Source organism: Aptenodytes patagonicus, chromosome 3 (assembly GCF_965638725.1).
Source record: "Aptenodytes patagonicus chromosome 3, bAptPat1.pri.cur, whole genome shotgun sequence".
In the NCBI taxonomy this organism is placed as follows: Eukaryota; Metazoa; Chordata; class Aves; order Sphenisciformes; family Spheniscidae; genus Aptenodytes; species Aptenodytes patagonicus.
Window position 1 is genome coordinate 115,022,754 of NC_134951.1, and position 24,630 is coordinate 115,047,383.

Here is a 24,630-nt window from a genome sequence, read left to right on the forward strand (position 1 = left end):
TTTCAGTGTTAAAACTATAAATTCTTTGATACATTTGCATGCTGTACATTAATTAGTGGAGGTAAAACTGAACTGACCTACATACGTGTTGTTTCTGCTTGCACATCTAAATTGTGGAACTGCTACCGTGAAGAAGTTGTGGAAGGAGACCAATCTTCCACAACAAAGAATAATAATTTAGCCCAAAAATACCACTGATGAACTAGTCTTCTCTTTTTAGAATACACAATAGTACAAAAATATTGTGATGGGTTATGTTAAGACTATATAAAGAATACAAAAATGCAAAAGAAAAGAAAATAAACAATAATAATGGCCATGTATTTGTGTGTGTATGTACATACGCAAATGTTGCATTGACGTGTTTATATATCATTTCAGTTTACTTTTAATGTTAAAACAGGCTGTTTCATAAATGTTTGCAAGCAAAAAGAAAAATGTAAAGAAAATGTTAATTTCTTGGAGGAAGAGTTTGTTACCTAGGTTGACCGTTAGTTTAACTCGTCCTGCATCCAACTCTAAACGAAGGGTATCTGCAGATTCCCTAGAAGTAGTTGCCATTAAAATGCCATAAGCTCGCTGAGACCTGAATCGTAAAGAAACATCTTCAGCCTCTGTATGCATCACAACAGGGAGCTGTATTTTCATAAACATACTTCCATCATAGCTTAGAATTGTTGCCTCTGAAAACATAAAGGAGAAAATCAGTTATTACAGAATTATGTTGTATTTACTGAAATTGCTCAGAGAAGATTGTAAGTGTATATTCACTCAGTATGACACAGAAAAATTACATATTACATATCACAATTATTACTGGGAAACATAAGCAAAGTTGGTTTTGGTGGTTTTTTGTTGGTTTTGTTTTGGTTTGGGTTTTTTAAGTGGCATATTTTGGTGCTTTTTAAAGAAACTAAATTGCTCTTTAAATGAACCAGCCATTCATGTGTGCATCTTCAAGCAGATGGGTAAAATCACATGTAAGGAAATGCTTGCAAGACTAGGCCTGTACTACTCAAAATAGGTCAGAGCCAGTAAAGGCTGTTCAGGTAAACCTTACAGCCTATTAAAAGGTCATGTCTGACTATCACCCACCTAGGTAATTACCTTAGGATACTTCACATATAAACCTATCAGAATTGCTACTATCACAGTTACAATTATCATTCAGTTAGCAAAATGCCACCTGAAACAGGTAAATATCCGCAGCATTGTTTGGACAGAGAGCAGACTGCTTCATGGCCACAATGACTGCGGTATGATAGAATCGAAAACTCGCGTACAAACATTACAACAGCCTCAACAAGAGGATCAAGACCGGACTTGGCATATTGAGGGCGAGATCTTAAAACCCCTGAGATCAGCAAATAAGTGTCACTTTCAGACATTACAGGAAACCCTCCCGGCAAGTGGCTCTGGCACAGAATGGTCACAGTCTGTTAAACCCCAGAGCAACCAGCCACAAGCCTTTTCCCAGCCTTCAGGCTGGTAACAAGAAAGGTAGCAGAAAGATTGCATTTCTGCTCACAGGGAGGCACAGCAGTTCCTAGAAAGCAAAGGACACATCTGTTTCTGAAACGTATTAGGAAGTCCTTTTTTGCAGGACGATCAAGCATTGCAGCCAGTTAACCACCACAGCCTTTGGAAACACCTCTTAGGCTCATGAGCAGTGGCACATCGTGGTGGAAGCAGCAGTGAGCAAGCAACATCCTTTACCCCAAGCCAATTGTCAGTGGGCAGACCACCAGGTATTTCAGTAGTCTCCACAGTAACATACAAAACTAACCATACTACATAACTAGAACCACTACCTGAACGGCAATATACTATCTGAAGCAAAATATACTATCTGAATGTGCCCCGTTTTATGCACATCTGATTGTTTACCTACCGCTAATTCACCAGAGACCTTCCAACTTCTTCCATGTGTCTCCTACATTCTTTAACCCACCCAAAAACTCTCAATCTTAGAAATTGTTGAAGTGTTGGATGATGAGGTCTAAACAGGATGCTACAGAATCTTTCTTAGAAAAAGATGCAAACCTGACGGCACCTCAACTCACTGAAAAAAATATCAGTTACTTGCCCAATAACAGGCCAAATGAGCAACAAACAGAAAGAGAAGACAGCAGAGAACACCTAAGGGAAGCTTCTCTACGCTTCAATTTGCCGCAGTATAACAGAGACACTTATCTACAGCAAAGGCGTATTGTGGTCCCACATGCAACAATATTTTCAAGGACTGATATTACTGATACTATGTTTAATCAGTATTGTAACTAAAGCAGTGTTAGAGTATTTTTTTAAACATCAATACTTATGACAGTTTGTCAAAACCTTTTCCATTGCATATCATGTGTACTGTTAAAGACAGATAAGCTTTTCAAGACTTCCAGCCTACATGGTCCATGGAAGGACAAAATGTTCCACTAACTCTGTGAGTATATTGGAGGCAAAAATGATAGATGGCATGTTCATTAATAATTGCAGACTTCCCCAATACAAATTTGAAGAAAACAGTTTGATGTTGGAAAAACGTGGTTACTAATACTGGTGTGAAAGTCATTAGACGTAACAGGTATGATGATTTCTAACCATGCAGGTAATAATATTTTCTGCATATTCTAAACCTAAAATTTTTCTGTGAAGCAGATTAAATACTTAACTCTCACCAGCCTGATAAGAGATTTCAAGTCAAAGAGTTTTCAGTGGGAAGTTATTTGGTTTTTTGATTGTTTGGTTGGTTTTTTTTGTTTTTTTGGGTTTTTTTTGGGGGGGGGCGACGACAGGCAAGCAGGGGCTTACAATTCATTCCTATATCTAGCTGTCTAGCCTGTGCATGAAAAGCTCCCAAGATCTTTATCAAGATAAACACAATTTAGGTAATTAAAGAACTCCGACATAAAAGTTTAAGTTACATGCTAGTTTAAGAGAAAACAAAAAGTATTTTATATTGTCTATTAAAGAAGACACATTAATACTATTCAGGGTTTTCATAAACTGAGCAAAATCAGATGTTATAGGCTGAACAGCATTCAACAACAGTAGGGGTCTGTTTCTAATAAATTACGTTAAGATAATGCAAAAGAAAGTTGTCAGAATCATCACTGGTACTGTTTGCCGGCTTTCCTATAATTATTCAGTCTTTTAGAAAATCACAGAAAAAGGAGAGAAGGAACTGTCTTAATTTAATCAGACATGACCTGTGAGTATTTAACATCATGGCGAACAGACCTGATGTGATTAGATACTCAATCCTCCTAAACCATACTGTGCCAGTTATTTCAGAAACAGATGTTCCAAGAACAGACCAAGGAGACTGAACAGAAGATCAAATGACTTAAAAGCTCTGGGGCAATGAGAAAACCCCTTCAAGCCGACTAGCTCCTTTCAGTATGGGGAGCTCCAAGTCACAGGCTTTCTAAATACAAAGGTATCACAGAAAAGCCCCAGAAAACTGGCAGGAAGCAGGGATGATTTGATCAAAGAAGATTTAGCACTGCCCTAAGAGCCATAACTGAAGATTGGAGACACTACATACTCCTAAAATAAAAAAATACAACTATGTTCAGTTTACTCACTTGAAATGAATCTGCTGGTAGAACTGTTGTTAGGAAAAACTTTTGTTGTTAAATCATTATTAAATGATTGCTACATTAAGAAGGTTGAATGATACTTCGTCAATATTGTGCGCCTCTCTAAGGGTGGCAAGCTGGGTTTTGCCATGTGAATCATCTGTCAACTCAGCGTCTCTTCCACTTGACTCAGCATTACTCTCAGCTCTGCAGATTTCCATGTTCTGTTGGTCTTGGCTGGACAGAAGGCGTCTAGTAGTACATGTATGAGACCTTTGATAGCACAAGGAGTTCCATCTTCCCTTACTGGTGTCTTTCTTGTAATTCTTTGGGGCGACACCTTATTACCCTATCATTATGCTTGATGGCATACATTAACAGAGAACTTTGTTTTTCAGACACTAGGAAAAAACAGTTTTCAAGATGAAATAAGAAGGGCTTGTTTTGTTTTGACTTTCTTAGAGCTAGAGATTGTTTCAGTTGTTTAATGGAATTGTTTCCCTCCCGCAGTTACTTCAGTTGTCCAGAACGGATTGTTAATTTGCAAGGCCTGGTCAGTCAGATGGTGATCTGAACGAGGAGAGGCAGTGGAGGTTACACCAGTTATGCAAACCTCGAAGGAACATTTTGGCTAAAAGTATGTATTAATTTTTGCCCCTAACTTTTACTTTTTTTTGTTTTGGACCAACTAATCCTGAAGGGGTATGTGTCTCATCTTTTCTTGAGATCTACACTGCTGACTGTTCTCACATAAGTGTTGGCAGGATGCCTTTTTTCTCTTGTTCAGCTTCCTCTTAATTATTAGATTAAATGCTAATAGACCATAAGTTTAGCTTAGAATGTGCTATTCATTAAAAGAATCAGAGTCTCCATGGCAGGGAATAATAATTTTACTACCACTTCAGTGCTGGAAGCATAGCATTGAAAAGAAAAATAGCAGAAAACCCTTATAAAACATTACTGACAATTTTTTGTGGCAGCAAATAAGTGCATGAAGTAGAGTTATTAACAAGAAATAAACAGTAAGATATAATTCAGAGATTGATAAAAATTATTTTATACATTCTTTCTTTGATATTTTTATAAACCTGACAATTAAAAACCCTTGCTGCTTCTGTGATAAAAAACAACCAATCAAACCACCCAAATGAACCAAAAAACAACAACAAAAAAGAATACTGAAGAGTTCAGTTCCCCTCTCCATTTTTTTCTTCAATTTGTTTCTGATTAAAAATCTCCAGGGCTGGATACTCTTCCTTCCTATATATAAATACACACTACCTCAATCAGCTCTGTGCCAATCACCAAGGATGCACAGACTAGTACTGATACGAGAGGAGATTCAGGACCTTAATTTTCACTTGGGCTGGGATTACCTAAATTGCTGAAGAGACTGAGGCACCTACTCTTCCAGAAACTTTCCTGCACCTGTTTCTACCCTGTCCTGGTTTCGGCAGGGATAGAGTTAGTTTCCTTCCTAGTAGCTGGTACAGTGCTATGTTTTGGATTTAGGGTGAGAACAATGTTGATAACACACCGATGTTTTAGTTGTTGCTAGGTAGTGTTTACACTAGTCAAGGACTTTTCAGCTTCCCATGCTCTACCGACTGAGAAGGCTGGAGGTGCACAAGAAGTTGGGAGGGGACACAGCCAGGACAGCTGACCCAAACTGGACAAAGGGATATTCCATACCATGTGACGTCATGCTCAGTATATAAAGCTGGGGGAAGAAGAAGGATGGGGGGGACGTTTAGAGTGATGGCATTTGTCTTCCCAAGTAACCGTTACACGTGATGGAGCCCTGCTTTCCTGGAGATGGCTGAACACCTGCCTGCCCATGGGAAGTGGTGAATGAATTCCTTGTTTCGCTTTGCTTGCGTGCGCGGCTTTTGCTTTCCCTATTAAACTGTCTTTATCTCAACCCATGAGTTTTCTCACTTTTACCCTTCCGATTCTCTTCCCCATCCCAGTGGGGGGGAGTGAGCGAGCGGCTGCGTGGTGCTTAGTTGCCGACTGAGATTAAACCACGACATACCCTCAGAAATACTCAGCCACATATTTATAGGGAGAAACATAATTTTCCAAATAGATGTTATTCTTCAATTCACAGCTTATTTAAAGTGAAAGAAGTATGGACTAGTCATTTGAATTTCAGCATTCTTCCTCATAAGTTTTGCAGTCAAGTTTGTGCTGTTTTTAATAACACAGTGCTTGGTAAGCATGGATGCTTACTGCATGAATTTTAACAAATAAAACAGAATCTTGTTTCCTCTGGACCCCTTGTGGTGCCTCTAAAGTCCTAAAGACAGAATTATTATTTTTTCCTGCTTTTTCAGTTTCAAAGTGTCTGCGATAATATGAGGACTATGTTGCAACCCACAGAGCCATTTTAAAAGCATGAAATCACACACAAACTTTGCCCTGAAAGTGACAGACGATACAGTCCAGAGCCATGCCAGGAAGTATGTGAACAATCTGGATCATCAATAATAAAGTATTCAGGTTTGCTGTCTGACCCTGTTTTATTTACCAGTATAAGTAAAGCAACAATATCCTGCCCTGAAAACACTCTCTGATACATATGATTTTACTCCTATAAATTCAAGTATATTGATGGCTACTGATTCAAATTCAAACTTTTAGGTTTTGTTCTATTCACAGGCGCATGCTCAGCTAAGCACTGTTTGCGTGTTTTCTATGGCAGCTACTTCAGTCCATCTGAGCCCAAAGTTGCAGCCTTGGTGAATCGAAGAACCTTTCCATCAATCTGATGGAAATAATTCTTGATATGCAATTAGTTACTAGATAATACGTGAATAGAAGTTTAAATGATTCCTCCCAATTTCTACACTGGTATTATTTCAGGACTGAGGTCCTAAGTCACACTGTAAAGGTGCTAGAACTTAAATTAAATAATTGATCCTGTGTGTTAAAGTCAGAAATGGAATTACTATAGTATTTTGAATGCATGATTCTTCATACCACCTATCATCGTATCACATCACCTGTATTTTTCTTTTTTTTTTAAATTTTAAAGCATCCAATATTTCTTTATTTAATGCATATGTGTGCATGCAGGTGTGTGTGCATGCACAGTGTGGACATCTACACACACACACTCTAATTTAAATATATTTTCTCCTCAGAAATGTCACTGATAAATCTTTCTTTGCATGCCTACTTTTTCTTATCACTGTTTGATGAATTTACTTTTGTGCATTGTTCCTAGCCATCCAGTCAAAAGTATACACCTGCAAAAGACTTTGCCGAGAGGCAGTCACATATTGTGATCCACAATCAAAGTAAGATAGGAAGCCAAATTATATTGCTGTGACATCTGTCCATCCATCTGCTGTAGTTTCCATAATCTACTAAAGCCAATCTACAGATTATACTGATGTTTAACCTTACTGAAAATCAAGAATAAAATCATTAATAACTTGCAACAGCATAAAAAGCACATGGATATAAAAAAAATATTAATTTTAAGTATACTGAAACTAAAATAGAACTGAGTTGTGTTCCATCATTTTTGTGCACTGATAAACTGACCAAAATTATTTCAAATACTGCACTGTACACGACACATCCACATATGGATGTTAGTACTCCTATTTTAGGGGAAATAGCATGAAAAATAAATGACAGTACTAAAAAGTAGCTACATGCTTTTGTTTACTGAAGATATCTTAATCACTTAAGTTAAATATTGCAGTTGTTTAATCTCCAATATTTTATTCTAATGCTTTCTTTTCTTTGTGAAACTGTATTGTTTGTTGAAATGAACATGTTCCTATTTTATTTAAATTAGTTTGAACAATTATAATTGTGTTGCTTATATCACCAAATACAAAAGTTTATCAGTTACTGCACACGGGTAGTAGTTATAATAACTCCGTGTGGTAGGATGCCAACGTGTCGCTTTCAGAATCCCAAAAGCTATAATCTTATTAATGCATGACCAATTGGGATATGAATAGTACTGGAAGGAGATCTCCTTTCAGTGTAGTTTCCTCTGGAGAGGGAAACCCAAGAGCAGGAAATGATCCCATACTGTCTGAACTGCTGCACATACTTCTGTTGGACAAGAACCAAATACCGTTGTAGAGAAGCCAACACCACCACCATAGTACCACCATTCCCATTAGGGGAATGCACTGGGAAAATCAAGCTCTATATTGGGAGACAGTTGAAAATAAAGTATAGGAAATAGAAAAGACAGAGGTTTCTATATAAAATATTACCACCTGTCAAATATATTTATAAGAAATTGCTATGATGAAGCCTGCTTTTAAGTTCTTTGCAGATATGCATGTGTTTTTGTCTCTAACGCACATTTCCTAGCTCTCAAGTCGAAAAAATGCAAATCCTGTTTTTACTTCTGCCATATGTAATAGCAGAATTTTGCCACAGGGTGGTACACCAGACATGTTTAACTGAAGGCTTTTGTAATGCATCAGACAGCTCGGTTATGCCCTCTGCCAGCTTCACTCCACCAGTAACAGAACAATCTGGAGATCTCATAATAACTGGCCATGAACCAAAGGCATATATACTCAAAAAATAAGACAGAAAGAACAGAAGAAACTGAGAATCTACTTGCAAATACTAATAATATCATGGTATTAATTCTACATAAATGCACATGTCTATTTACATACAACTTAAACATTAATCTGGGTTTTATTTTTAAAGAATACATTTTTGTTTCACCTTACTAACTAGAAAAATGAGTCAAACTAGATGGAAAGAACTTACGTTCCCAGCCAATAAACTTTAGGTTTAGATTTTGGCTTGAGAAGAAACTGTACTGTGTCAATTGTGAGGTGAAAAAAATATAACTTCTGTCATTGAAACATTTCCTATTCCAATGAGAATAAAAATAAATACCTAAAATATTAACTAAGGTTTTTTTTATTGTTTTCCTACTTACATTAAAATCTTTTATTAGCATACTCTGTTATTTTAAATAAATTACAGAGTTTTCTTCCTATAACTAACTTCAACATCTATCTTCCTTGCCACTATCCACCTTTTCAATTAAATAAGTGGGGTTTGTCAACTTTACACTTACCTTTTCTAGGCAAGAGGGATACTCAGTGATTTAAGATAAGTAGAAACTGTTACCTTGGGTACTATGATCTTTAAAAAAAAAGTTAAGTAAGAAATATAGAGTCCTACACTGATTCTTTTGCTTTGACTCATGGCTGAAGTTCTGGCCATGGATTTAAGTGATACTGTGGAATTCAAAAGTAAATTTAATTACACAGTGGTATTGACATAAATAGGCAGACAACAAGACCTCAGTTTGGAATTGGAATGTGACCATTTAGTAATGCAGTAATTGAAATTACTTTCACAAAGCTTTTCAGAACTCAGCAATGTATGATGAGACACAGAAGGAGACATTTTCTAAGAGACATTTAGCAGTACTGTCTCTCTCTCATAGTCAACTAATAATTCTTCATGCATCTTAGAAACTCCGCCAAGATCTTTCCTCTAGAGTTACTTCTTTCAGTCTAGAACAGGTCTTCATCTCACATCAAGTGAAATCAAAGATGCTTTTTCTGCCTCAGAAGAGATAACGGTATGTTACCATTTTTAATCATTGTGCAGGATTCTAGAAAGCAGAAATACAGCCATCTCATGGAACCTACCTCTTTTGCATGATCTGCCAAGGTACCCTGTACCAGAGCAATCACAAACATATCTGTTCCACCCATCCCTGCATACACCATTGTTTTTACAGGGGTTGCTAAGGCAAGGTTTTGCAGTTTCTCTTGAGCATGAGGGTTTTACTCCAGCTGTGCTTTGAACTTCCGCCATCTGTCGAATATCTTTGCTTTGACCATCAATGAATAAATCTCTAATGCAGCCGACGTATCCATAATTGAGAAGTGCTGTCCACACCTCTGTTGGGAAGACGAGGCCTGCTTTATTTTCTGGTAAGCCTCCAAGATACAAGTCATCATCCAAGTCAAGGATTTCACTTTCCCCTGGTGCAGTATATGGTGTACGTAATGTGTTCACAGATATGGTCCCTGAGAAGAAAAGACAATAAAATGCATGATATTCAAGACATTTAAAAGATTTTGGTTTTACTCATTAATCTACATGCCATATTAGCTCCTGACAAATATCTATAAATGAAACATAGGTATTCTATTTGTACAGCTATACAATAATAGATACACTTCATTATTTCAATTACAACGTAGTAGAAATATTGTCAGGAAGTAAACAATGTAAAAACATATAGGCACAATACTGCATGGTCACAATATAAAAAAAAAGTCAAAATCACCTTACCAATCTTGTAGGGGTAGGGGGGGATGCATTTCAGAGTTATTTTCAGAAATCTCTTGCTTGTGCAACAAAAAAATCTCTTCACTATCTCATATGTGCTTCAAAGCATTAAGGCTGAGGTTGCATTGATGGGTTGCAACCTGGGAGGCAAATCTGTGTCTTTGGTTTGGATCCAAAGACGCAGTATTTTAAAAGACTCTCACCACTTTCAGTGGGCTTTGGATAAGACTTTTTTTTTTAAGTGCAGAAGGAAAATACTCTCATCTGCTGCCAGACAGGCAATCATTAAGAAGACAGTGATGTGCTCCTAGAGGGAAAAATCAATGCTGCTGACACTTACCTCGAAATGTGTGCATGTTACAAAGAGAGGGAGAGAGGATGTATATAGAACCTCAGGAAATCAGAAGTATCTTTTCCATTTAAGTTTAAAAAGTAAACAAGCAAATTTAAGCCTAAAATAAAGTTCTGTTTCTACAAAGTGTCTGAACAAAGAAATTGTAATTGACTGTAAAGATCCTCTTTGTTGTACTTTTTAGAAGTAATGAGGTATCCAATTTTTACAATTTGAATAGGCAGAAAACCAAATTTCGTACATGGAGTCACAGAACATACTTATGTCAACCAAATTTAATTTTATTTACTAAGTAAAATCACTTGAAAAAAGAATCTTCATGTAGATCTTCACAGAAATGACTCCTTACCATTCTATATGGGTGCAAAAGCAAGCAAAAAGTAAATCAAAATATTATATAGGTCACCAGATTATTGTAATGTACCAGCCTCATTATGCATCACTGTTATCTGCTGGACACACTATTAAAAGTGTATTAATGGTGACAAGACACTGAAGAATCACATTTACCACAATGTATTTATCAATGTATTTATTATCATTTATGTATATATGCATATATACATAAAACTAACACGATTCACCATTTCCAGCATGACACAGATTCCAGAAGATAACACTGATTATCAAAAATACTTTCACTGTGGTGGGAGTGGTGCATGAGAATAATAAATTCAGAAATTTTATAGCATAAATACTAAAATATGAGTTTTAAGCAAACAGAGGCAGGTCAGAAAGATCATTCTCTTACTTGGATACATCCTAAAATTTTGGCTTCTCTTTTAGGAATGAAGAGGAGTCCTGTGGGAGCTACATATTTTGTTTGCTCTTTTGTTGGTTCAACAGGTTAATTTCAACAACATGGACAGAATGAATATATAAACAGTTTGAATCTATAATAAAAGCTCTTTGGGGTAGAGGTCTCAGGAGATCCAACTCCCATGTGAGACTTGAGACATATGGATTTTAGAAGGGCTGGATCTCCCTACTATTAGAAGAGATCTAAAAAGATAAAACAAAGGTTTGCATAGCCTTTGTGCATCTTTATGAGCACGTTTAAAGAACATTTGAGGATGTGGTCAGATTTCCCTTTTATGTATTATGAGAAATGTTTTCTGTGTCAGTTGAACAATCACATAGATGTAAGTGAACTTCCAGTCTCAACTGTAAGAAACAGGCATGTTGAGCCAAGATCCTTTTTCTTCCAACCCTCCACCTGTTTAAAACTGATAAGACTATTCTATTTTGCTAACTCTAACAAGTTATATATATATATATTTTGCCTCAAACAAGGACACCTGTGAATGACCTGTTAAACCAAGATAGCTAACTTTTCTGAGAGCATCCTAGGTATCAAGGACTGCTTACAGGCAATAGATTGTTTCTCCTTTAAAAAAAACCCTAAAGATTCTGTAAATATAAATCATACTTGTGCTCACAGTATTTCTTACTGCTATTGTTGCTTGCTCCCACCTGTTGCTGTACAGGCTAATTTAGGACCAAATACTTTAAACCTATGTTCAGGCAGCACTTGCACTGACACAAGTTAACGCAGCTGCAGCCTCCAACCTCAAGCTCATGTATTTGCATGGTGCTGTTTTCTGCTGGACAAAGACACTTGTGTTTTCAAGCTATCCATGATGCTAGAAGACATCTAGGGCTCCCTTTCTATTAAAAAAAAAAAAAAAAAAAATCAGCTAAGTCTTGATGGCTTTCAATGCACAGGAAAAGACAGGTAAATCTCAGCCAGTGTAGCTGTGACATTAACACGGTGGTTCAAAATGTAAGTTTTGCAAGCACAGAAGGCTGAGAAAGGTGAATGATAAAGGGAATTGTAGATCACCACTACACTCTGGTGACTGTGAATTATAGTTAGGTGATAGATTGAAGCAGAAAAATTTTCTTCTGTATGTCATAAAGGATTACCTTGGAAAGAGCGTAAGTATTATTTTGAATAAGTATCAATAGCTTCTTAAAGAAATGAACTTTTCCTTTCCCCTCCCCAAGAAATGACACCACATAAAATACTCCTTGGGAGAAGTCCCCTGAAATCCTAGTGTAATCATAGCATCTAATGACTATGGATAGAAAAACATAACAGGCAACAACTCTTCTGTGCATCTTTTTCATGTTTTGGAAGGCCATGGAACCCCTATTACCCAGCTGGACTATCTCCAATTTACTGCTGGACATATCCATGACACTTCAGCTGACCTACATACTGTGTGTATTACCCTTAATCAAACAACTGTAAGTTAACTTTAATCCTTTTTGTTGAGAGCTACACTAAGTCAAACAGCACCTGCAGAAGACTCAAAGCTTTAATAATTCACTCAGGCTCAGCTGTTATGTAGGAGCTTGACCAAAATATCATATTGCACACAGTCTAGAACAAGAACTATGGCTATAATACAAACAGGCTTTAGTCTAGCTAATAGCAGAAAATCCATGCCTGGGCACAAAGATTTTTATGCTATCAGTTACCGAGTTATGCTAGTTTCCAGCTGAACTTCTAACAGCATGTCCAGGCAGCCATACAACCATCACAGCTGTTGGTATCCAAATTACCTTTTATGTATCTCTGATAGGTAATGTAAACTTTATTCACTAATTGCTTTGTAAATGCAGGTGAAAAAAATCCAAGAATAATAAAGGAGACTTCCAAAATATATCAAAAATTGTATTTTTTTTGAAATATCCTAAAATAAAATGCAAAACTCAAGTTCATAAAACATGGGCCTGCAGAAAATAAATAATGGGTCTATAAACACCTTTGGATTCACAGTGCATCCAGAGCTCTGACACAGAGTGTGCGGTTTCATCTACCCGGGATTTTTTGTTGGTTTTTTTTTTGTTTGGTTGGTTTTTTTAAGCCTGTCACCTTTCTTGAGGGAAAGTTTTCAAGCTCTACTGAAACCGTCTCAGGTTGGACCTCATGACAATGGCAGATGCTACCACAGAATCCGGGGATAGTAATGTACACCCCCTTTGCTGGACTTCAAACCTACTTTCTCTGGGAATGATAGGCAGATTAAAAGGAATTGTTCTGTCAAATCAGTGTGCTCCAATCCATTTGGATGCTTCTACTTACAAATGTGAAGAGACATCACTTTCCAGAGAAGCAGGAAGAGGGGAAGCTAATGGAGCGTACGAATGTCTTTTGTGGCCAGCACAGGAAAAGGTTAATAATTTGCCCTGTAAAGATAATGCAACATCAACCCTTTTCACACCAGAATTGTCAAGTTGGATAAGAGGGAAAAGAATGGGACGTATTTTGTTTTACAAAATAACTTAAAGACAACAGAATATGATGAGGAAGCAGCAGATTCAGAAGAGTGTTGGCCTCTCAACAGAAAGAGAAAACAATAACCTCAAATTGTAACTTCTCTGTAGTAAGAACCATCCTTTCAGTTATATTTTTGCATAGTACCTAGCATAACAGCACCCATAATCAGATCAGCAGTTATACTATTCCTTTGAAAAGAGCAACACTGAAGCAATAATGTTTGCCAGGAAACAAGCAGCTTCCTTGCAAAGTTTTTTAATACTCAAGGTAGGAAATACTGTCTGTATTTCTACCAGAAAAAGAAAGAAATGGGAAAAAGCTGACAGTATTTGGTTTGTCTAGCCTGAAAGAAGAAAAAGGGGAAGACTGAAAGACAAGGTGTGTGGTGATTTACTTAGTCTGGGAATTCATGATCTAACTTCAGACTCTAAAAACAGGTAGCATTTCTTATCTCCAGAAACTGGACATAAATTTAAGGGTCCTATAATGACCTACAGGTGCTCTGATTTTACAGCATTTCACCTGAGAGTAAAATGCAATTTAAAAATTCAGAAACATCTTTCTGTATTGGAGGAACAGTCTGAGAAAAACTAATGAAATTGTTTTTTGGCAAGAATTTTTGACTTAACGGATAATTGATTAGTGGGCAGTTCTTCAAAATGAAGAGTCAACAATATAAGTTAACAATAACATACATACGAGCAAAATGGGAAATATATTGGGAGGTATAGAGAAGCCTATCGTACCACTTCACTGAGCATTCATGAAGTTTACCTTGAACTCTGAGAAAGACGCAGATCAGCTGAGGAGACTGCAAAAGATGGCAATAAAAATGTTCAATAGGTACAGAACATGACATATAAGGATAGGAAGCATCTGGGGTTTCTTAGTCTATGAAGAAAACTGGAGACTGACATAACAGCATTCAAATCATAGAAAGTATAGAGCTATGACACAGGGAAAAAGTGTGATGTATTTTGTGCCTGCTGTGAACGAGGAAATTACAGACAAAATGGCTTGTTTTATATACAGAAATATTCAGTTTATGAATGATTACATGGGAAGGTGGTACACTGTCCACTGCTGGAGGTAAGTCAACAAACATCTGTCAAGACTGATGCAAGTGTACTGTCACTACTTTCATTGGAGGGGTAAAATAGAGGACCTCTCAAGGTCACCCCATCTCAATTTTTCTATGAGCTCATGAATAAATGAAAAACACTACCAGGATCATTGGAAGAATTTTCCTTAAAATGCAAGATAAACCCATTATCTCAAATACATAAACTATTAACATTTGTTGAAATAGGAACATGTAAATCTGGCAGTTCTTAAAAGGTTGGAAAGATGGGGGAAGGAGTATATAGAGGTTTACATGTAAAAAAAAGAACCTGCAACAACAATGCATGTAATGGATATCGACAAAGCACTACTTACAGTGAGACAGTGATTATAGTTAAGCTCTAATTACATACTCTAGAGATAATTTCTCTATTTAAGCTCTAGTATTTAAGCTGAAACTCTAACTTTAGTTCAAAATTTCAGTGATTTCTTAGCCCTTAAATGCTACCTACCTATGAGTACATTCTGTTTTCGCTGCCATACACAATTGGAGGTTGACAAGGAGAGTAAGTTTCCTCTCCAATTTCACTGTCTAATGATGCTTTCCAAAGGATGAATGGTGGTTTAGTCAAAAAACCCTTGCAAGGTTATTAAATATGGTAAACAGTTTAACAAAATTTTAAACAATACTCAAGTCTCAGAAAACAGTTATTAAACCTAACTCTACTGTGTTACAAGAAACACCGTGAGCAAAGACCTTTATGGCTGCTTCATGGTTGTTGGTTTTTTTAGTTTGGGGTTTGTTCCCCCCCCAGTTCTTTTACTGCAGAGTTGGCAGTACTGTTAAGAGCAGAACAGACAAACATTCCCCTTAGGTATGAGTTAATGAACCTCTGCAATCATATTCATTATCTCAGCAATTTACTTTTTCATAAGTCTGTGTATAAGAAACTAAGACATATTTCTAAATCTTGTCTCAATTCTGTTTAAGACTGTAACTCCAGCTACTACAGCTATTCTAATCTCAATGCTTACCTCATGTGGCCTATTTAGTTGCTTTTTGTGCATGTGAAACACATTTGCTTACTAAGAAATTCTAAATACACTTTACATCTTGTGTGCTAAAGCATAATATGAGGGATGCTAAAGCATAATATGAGGGATGCTAAAGCATAATATTCTGCGATGAGGACTGTGACCACAGCATACAGCTTATGGCCAAGACAGAGCACGTGTGAAGCAGCTATGAAGCTACTGTCCTTCACAGGAATTCAGAATAACCATGAATACTGAAAGGGAACTCAGCTCACATGACAGGACACAGCAGTTGGTACCAGGTTGGCGTCCTCTGCTGTATACTTAGCAAAAAAGACAGACTGCTGGAGAACGTGTGTTCCCTTTCCTCTGCTGCATTCCTAGCAAGGAAGATGGACCAATGGAGAAGGTATGAAATCTTTCTTTACTTAACACTGGGAAATAAGGTCTCAGGAGTTCCTTCTCACCGAAGATCTGCTTTTTAGGTAAGGAAGCACTCAGAGTAGGTCTTACAGGCAGCAGGATGGGATTCTAGGGTGAAAAACTTCTATAAGAATAATAGGTCAAAAGTTCCTTCAGCAAAACGAAATTAAAGGGCACCATCTCTTCCCTCTTCCTTGTATCTCCCAAAATCTGAGGGGCTCAGCAGAATTACTAGCGAATAGGGCCTGCATAAGTACAATTTAAAAAATGTGCTCTCGTTCCTTACATCTCCCCCACCACAGTCCCAGACAGGCAATGGCAAAGTGAGTAGTTTAGAGCAGATGCTCCCTGTGACTAAGAGTCCAGAAGAGAGCAAAGAATGAAAAATAAATTGAGTACTTGCTGATCCAGCTAATATGAAAGTCAAGAAAATTAGAAAAGCTCCTTGAGAAATGTCACAGCTTTCTATTATCTGAGGGAACCACTCTGCATTGGATTTGAAGCCTAGGAGTAAAAGGTTGCAAGACACCAAACTTCACTTAAAAAACAAACAAAAAAAATCACAGGTTATTTGAGCTGCTTATCCATTAACAGGAGAATCTCTTCATTTATACGATAGGTTGGGAAGTATTTTTCAGCAGCAACAAGAAAGTCTCAGAAAAGACAATTTATTTTTTTTTTTTATACAAGGTATATTCATTCACTTATACAAAAATGCTGAAGGTAAGCAAGTGAAAAGTGATCATATTCATATGATTTCCAGTATGTTTGGTTTTGGCTAGAGAAAATAAATGAAAAAGCTTCTTGTAATAGTAAAGTGGATTTTATTATTCATGGAAAAAAGCATAATAGACCAACATGCATAAGTCATGAAGAAATAATCTAAACATAACACATTGGTACTTCCTGTTCCAATCAGAAGAAAATAGGAACATACAGTTCATTGTTTATTTTAATTGTTAGGCAGTCATTTTACTTGGTTAAATCTGACAGTCTAAGATACTACCTCAGCCAATATTCTCATTAAGAAAAATAACAGCATTGCCACTGTTATTGGTACTTCTCCTACTGTAAAGTATTACTGCATCTATTAAAATCACAGAAAGTCTTTGATGTCTGGTTCAGATTTCAGCTAAAAATTCAGTTTGACAATCCATATGCCTACATATTTATTAACGATTCCCAGTAATAGTTTAATGTTTTAGGGTGAATGGGTACTGTGGTCAGTTTTCAAGAGTGACAGGGTAAACAAAGTTCACCTATCTTGATCATAGGCGATTCATCAGCTGGATTAATTTTCTTTTACATATATATTTGAATATTTATGGTTCTACTTAAAAATAATATGCAGTCATGATTACCAGGTGTGTATTGCTTCCTAAAATTAGTCTACATTCTTGCTGATGTCCATCAACAGTTTTAAAGAATTAAATAAAATATGCCCTAAACTCTCTTAATGGCACTTGTGAGCTATAGTTTTTGTGAAGCAATGAAAGTGCAGAACCTATCTTCAAATGTAAACAACTGCTATGCATTTATTTCTTTTCTTTATAGCTGTGTTGACTTTGGATGTAAGAATAAACTTTGCTTTCAGTGGAGTCCCACAGGCATGATTATTACAGGGTTTACTGCCTCATATGAATCACTCTAAATAGCACTTAAGAAGGAAGCCTGAAATGAAGATTGTAGTATAAATAATATAACTGCTGGATAGTCAATCACAATTGAGGATTTTGAGAAGTTGTGTGTTTTGTTGTTTGGGGGGTTTGTTTTTTATTTGTTTGTTTGGTTTTTTAACCTCAAGAAATGTAAATAAGCAACTGACACATTATAATCAGAAAATCAGACTCTCTACAATTAGAATTTTAAGCCGCACAGCCCAGGAATCAAATCATTATTTTTCATAATCCCAGGGCAGACTGATCAATTGAATTTGGTCTGACTTTCAGCATGGATTTGACTGAAATCTTCAATTTAAACCGGCACCTAAGATTCGCTTGATCTGAAATCTCATTTGTGGGTAGTAAGAAAGTAAGTCATAAAACAATAACTTTTTGGGGGTGAAGTTTCAGAAAGAAATTATAAATGCAAGTCATGGAAAAGGGGTCACCAGAAGCAAGAAGGTGGGGAAAACCCCACAAAATCCAAAAGAGGAGTTTACCTTTTTCAACACTCAATTTCAGAGTGTACATAAACTTCAGATTAGATACTGATATTAATCGGAAAATTCTCTGATGGACTGAATTACAGACTCAGTACATTCCCCCCCCATCCCCAAATCCTGGCATGAACTACAGGAAAGATACCATAGAATAGATTTGTCCTTCAATTAATGATACTGATTATTTGCTGAAGTCAAGATACATACTCAAGATCAGGTGCAGCTGAAACACAAGGACAGTTTCACTAGTTAAATGCATTTTATGCTATAACAGATTTCAGTAGCATTATGAAGAGTTTATGAATTCTTTATTTTTACCCTTTTCAGTGAGATCGTTTGTTGAGTAAACTACTACAGATTACGACTCATACTGACAGAATACGGCAAGTCACATATTTCCATTTCTGCTGATATGTGCTGTTAGCCATTCATTAGCATAGAATTTAATTATGCTGAGATCTGCTGACATGGTTGGAAGGTCTGTGCTGTTTCTGTGGGCCAACTATTCCCTATGTTGGAGATTACTTTCAGTAATTCTTCTTTGCTTTATTCTTGAAACTTGCCACTTCAGCTATTTGGTATAAGCAAGCACAGAGGGAGATTACTGTTTGTTTTTGAAGTACACAGCACACTTACTTGCAAGATTAAGTACCTGATTACCCAATAAATGTTAACATAAGATATTTTACTTTGCAAATCATTGTATTCTGGTACCCGACAGTAATGACTCCTTATATTTCCCTTATTTTTCAGATGATGCACAACTCTAATGGTGGCAACATAATATATACCAGTATTCTCTCAGATACAACATGAAAAACCATATTGAATATTAAAAAAAGCAGCTTACCTGACCGTCCATCCCGTTGAAAATCCACATGGTACCATTCACCATCATTAACCTTCTTCTGCAAGGCTTTTATTTTTATAGTACCTGATCCCATGTCTAACAGCAGGTAGAGGTGGCCATCAAGCATCTCAATGGCAAAAAAGTCAACCTTCACCATCTGTGGGTGTTTGGCATCTTTTTGGTGCCTTGGTTTTCCATGGCTGAAAAGAATCAGGCCGTTTGGCTCAGTTGTACGAAAGTCAAATGATATTGAGCCTGTTTTCTTGGCATTCCACTTTGGCAAAGAGATGAAAGACTCTGGTGTTTCAAACGTGATTGGATCTAAGGTTGCAACATTCTCACATTTAAATGCTACAACCCCATGAATCTTCATTTTAGGATCTCCTTGCTTGGCAAGTCGAGATAACTCCAACCTGACATCGTTATTTTTATATACAACCTGCAAGCAAAGCAGAGAAGTTACTAAGACGAACTTGACCATTTTAACCAACAGATATAATCCTGAATAGGCATATTATTTAAAGGATAATAATGATGATATATGAATATGATCATTTACATACACACAAAATTAAGTAACTGTTTTCATTGACTAATGATTTATTAATAGTTTTCATTAAACCAAACAAAGTTGCTCTAAAAATATCCCTAGACTTAATTCAAACAATCTGAAAGAATCTGCACATAATTTATACTATCAGTTGCAAATTAGCTTGCGTGGCCTTGATTGCTTAAAATCCCTCTTTGCACAGCCATTCTGCTACGTTAGAGAAGTATTAGATTCCTTCTTCCTCTAAACCCTGTCTTAACTCTTCTGTTCATGTACAGAAAAAGTACCAAGGTCAGATACTTTATAATTTAACATCTTTCAGTCTGTTCTTGGGGCTGAGGAATAGCAGCATCCATGGTATTCATGAAGCTACAAAATAGGGAAACTAGTATCATACAGATCAAAACATACAAAAACAGCACAATCTTTGAGCCAGTTCAATTGGACAAAAAAATAAAACCACTTACGTATTTTCCCTGACTGAAGACTTTTCTGATAAAAATGAAAGACAATATTAGTTTTAAATCCAATTGACCTTCACAGCAAATATCTTTGCTTCAAATCACATATTTACTCTGCCCAGAGAAGCCTGTCTTGATATAACCATTTCCCAGGGTTCTAGTCTTTATTAGTATATTCTGAAATTGCTGCTATTTCTGTGTTGTCCAGGATACAAGGACTGCTTAAATGAAGCTCCCAATAGCAAAGGTGTGCACAAGTATTTTGTCAATATTTTTAATTATTCAATAAATTATATACTCAAGCTAAAATACCACTGAAGGGCTGAATATGAATGCATGGTGACAGAAGCTAAAACCTTCTTTGTTTCTAAGGTTAAGCCTACATTAGAAAGCAATTTGGAGCAAAAGCAACAGCTCCGCAGATCAAAGTACTTTGTGCTGAGGCTTCTTCATCTACAGATTCTATACCATTCCGGACTAGATCACGTCTGGCCCCTGATCCAGTGTTCCAACTATACAATGTAGCCTGAAGCTGTTCAGGAGACCAATCACTGGTTTAGACCTTACATCCTTCCCAGAGGTTGCAAAGTGCTTAATGAATACTTAGGGTAGAGCTTCTGGATTAATTTCCTCCGAAGCCTAGTTTGAACACAGATGAAACCCACCCTGCAAACTGAACTGACACACAGTAAGTGGAAGAGACAGGGGATGCACTGCAGAACTGTGCTACTGTTAGAAATCAAAACACTAGCATACACACAATCTAAGATGGCATACCCCACAAGTGATAGTTGCTATTGAAAAATGGTGTTTAAAGATAACAGAACACTAAAGTGATGATTGATAGATCGACAATTTTTTACTGTAAGAATTGTATCATTATCCACCCAGCAAATTTCATCATAAGCCATGGCAGAATTATTCTACTACATTAAAAATGTGTCCTAAAGGCTAATAAAAAGCCTATTTCTCCATTTTATTTCAGGGTTCAGTACAAATACTGCTGTTCCCGCTGGAGCTGTGTCTCCAAAGACAACAAATAAACCTCACTGTGGATTCCTGACAGCAGAAATGATACTCTGCCACAGAGAGGCAGATAATATGTGTTGCCTTCTTTAAGTGAAGACATCAGACATGACTAGAATTGGACTAACTTGTAATCTTAGAGAATAAGGATCCATATTTGCATTTATCAAATACCTGTGTAACACCTCAGAGATCGCAGATTACACAAAGGAATTTAGAAGAGTACTGGAGAATAAGCACATGAAAGTGATCTCCCACTGGGGTGACTTTCTGTCTTTAGAGTGAAGAAAGCCAAAAGGCAGAAGAATGCAGCAAGAAGCCAGTAGCCTGGCAGGCAATATTACTTAGAGATATCTGGAAACATTGGCCACTTTCTATGGCAAGAGAGATTTTTGGAGAGCTTCCACCTCATTTGAAGGAGTTACAGGGGCAAGCTTTCTAGAATAGACTGAAAAGCATTAAACAGAGACTAGAGGATATGGTAAAAAGAAGGAACAAATGGGCTCTCATTAGAATTACATCATGCTGTTGTCAATGAAAGTAATTAAGTAATTAAGGCAACAAAGAACATGAGGAGAAAATATTCTTTAAGTGCCTACTGAACAAAGGTAGATACCAGGACAATACAAATAAATGTACAAAGAGAATTTCTTGTTTACAGACAAATTCAAATTGTCTGATATTAATGAAAGCTGGTTGATTGAATAATAAAATAAGTAGTTAATAGCTATGCTAGAAAAACTGAGCAGACAAAAGGAGAGCTAAGCTTTCTTTGATGTCTAAAATGGCTCTATAGGCTTTGAAGTCATTTGCCAACTCAGAAACAATGATTTTTAATAAATATGGTTCAAGGATCTGATGGACAAAGTGCAAACAGGAACAGAATCATAGAATCATTGAGGTTGGAAAAGACCTCTAAGATCATCGAGTCCAACCGTCAACCCAACACCACCACCCACTAAACCATGTCCCTAAGCGCCTCATCTACTCGTCTTTTAAATACCTCCAGGGATGGGGACTCAACCACTTCCCTGGGCAGCCTGTTCCAATGTTTCACCACTCTTTCAGTAAAGAAATTTTTCCTCATGTCCAATCTAAACCTCCCCTGGTGCAACTTGAGGCCATTTCCTCTCGTCCTATTGCTAGTTACTTGGGAGAAGAGGCCAACACCCACCTCACTACAACCTCCTTTCAGGTAGTTGTAGAGCGCGATGAGGTCTCCCCTCAGCCTCCTTTTCTCCAGGCTAAACAACCCCAGTTCCCTCAGCCGCTCCTCATAAGACTTGTTCTCCAGACCCCTCACCAGCCTCGTTGCCCTTAATACTGGCAATAGTTTTCTCAATAACTCATCACCAGCTCTAAGTAGCTTAATATATAACATATGAGGGAAAAATTGCTAGAGCACTTTAAGTAAGAGTGGCAAATATTGGGAATTTTATGCCACCAATATTAAAACACTCTTGGAATCCTTAAGTATTGCATATGACAATTTCTTACTTCCATATTACACAATTAAAACTTCGTAGTTACTGAGATGTGAATGACTGCATCTTATTACATTCATTTGTGGAAACAGAATAAAGTCTACATCTATGTTTTAGAGTGTTTATGTTCTAAGATTTAGGGTTTTTATATTCTTTTGATCTTACAAAATTGAAAAAATAGAACTGAATTATCATGGATAATTAGTATTAAAACTGGAATATATGAACCATAACTGAAAACCATAATTGAAAAGAACTGTAAACTATTAACTGGATGCAGCTGGCATTTGGAAGCCCGTTTCCTGGTGTTATGCTGAGATTCCTACCCCTCTCCCCATCTCCCTGTCCATGAAAGTTGTACTCAGCCATCAGTGAAGGACAGCAAAAAGGAGGAAAGCAGTATGTTCACAAACAGAAGTAGTCATTAAATTTCAGGAAAAGAACTGAACAGTAAGGAATAATTCTGAGACTAGTATCTGCTTTATAACTCATGATGGTACGTTTCAGAATCTATAGCCTTTAGGGTACAAATCAATTCAATTTGTAAATTTACTCATTCATTATTTTCCAAAGATTCTGCTTTTTAATTTTTTTTCCTTCTGGGTACATAAAGACAAACATGCTTTTAATAAGGCTTATATTATCCACTGCTATTTCCATCCTACATATTGTTCTTTAATGTTAACTCCATACATTCTCCCTCAAATAGAGACACAGATCCACAATTAGCCAAGTGAAGGTAATTTACACTAAAGAAATATTTGAATCACATTCACCTTTACTGCTACACAGCCTACCAGTCAGTATCCTTGTACCACTATGTGCTTTCTAGCACATCTATTGGACTGGCCCTGGTAATAGGTTGTTTGTTCTCTCACTCACTCTCATACCTGAGCAACAACAATATAATTTTCCTGTGCATGAAACCACCAGCCCTCAGGGAATTATATCATGCTATTAAGAGCACCTTGAATTTGTCTTCCATTCACTGTATTCTTTCCTCTTAATATTAAGTAAGGTTCAAGACCTCAGTCTTCAAAATATCTAATTACCTTATTCTTGGAAACTGCAAAAGTTCACCTAAACTCCCAAGAAAAAAGGAGCAGTTAGCAATTCCCCATATAACTTGCAACAGACTTATCCAAAGCAAGGAATAATTTTGTTTTCCAGGAGAGAAAGGGTAGACCTACGTATTTTACAATCAAGATATGAGCTCCCTTTGCTACCATCTAGGCCAACCATATGCCAGGTAACTTATAATATCACAGTGCTGAGTCTTAACAAGTAAGTCCAGCTAAGACACAGCAAATATTAACTTATGCTCAGCACTCTCTTTAACATGGTCTGTAGTCATCTTGGAGCACAAGCAAAATTAAGTCATGCTTCCCAAAGATATCTCATATATATAATTCATTGCAAGCCAGGGCCCTAGTATGCAATGAACTCTAGAAATGTATTAAGAATTCACTACAGATCTTACCAGTCATCATGGCAGGTGCCTTCAACAACAAAAAAATGTAGTAGAGCAGCCAATGAAAATATATTAATAAATCAGCAATGTATAAATGTATAAATGACTTTGAGAAAAGGTGAAGGAGAAGACAAGGAATTTACTGTTGATATTAGAGATGTATCCTAAATATACAACAGTTCAAATATCAAATTAAAAAGTTGATATAACAAAAACATTAATATCAACAAAACCCTACCAGTTCTTTCTACTGACCCTATTCCATGAAATTTAAAACCATGAAAGATGTGACAGAATCCAGATTTCAACATCATTTTCAATTCAAAGTGCAGCCCTTTCCACATTAAAGATTTCTTTTTGTATTTTGTACATCAAATACTATGAGTGAAGAAATGGCATTACTCAAATATTTCAGAATACTGACCAACTCTGCTAGCAATAGCCTTTCAATCACTGTGATTAAAAGCCTTTAAATTACTGTGAAGAATTTCTTTCAAATTACTTTGTATTATTAAACCAAAATATGATCATTAAGGAGCTAACCACATCGCCTAATTTGCAGCATCTAGGTTTCCTTGAGAATCAAAG

The 24,630-nt window shown here is 36.6% G+C and overlaps 1 protein-coding gene across 31 annotated transcripts in view; it reads right to left on the reverse strand.

Moving 5' to 3' along the window:
- The window catches only part of NRXN1 (neurexin 1), a 743,929-nt gene that overhangs the window by 412,348 nt on the left and 306,951 nt on the right, over positions 1–24,630 (reverse strand). For all 31 annotated transcript variants that reach the window (XM_076334784.1, XM_076334782.1, XM_076334774.1 and 28 more), the window contains 3 exons: positions 19,051–19,489; positions 9,233–9,616; positions 480–683 (listed from right to left, as the gene is read on the reverse strand). In XM_076334784.1, coding sequence (XP_076190899.1) covers positions 480–683; positions 9,233–9,616; positions 19,051–19,489 — 1,027 coding nt within the window. The remainder of the gene's footprint in view (positions 1–479; positions 684–9,232; positions 9,617–19,050; positions 19,490–24,630) is intronic.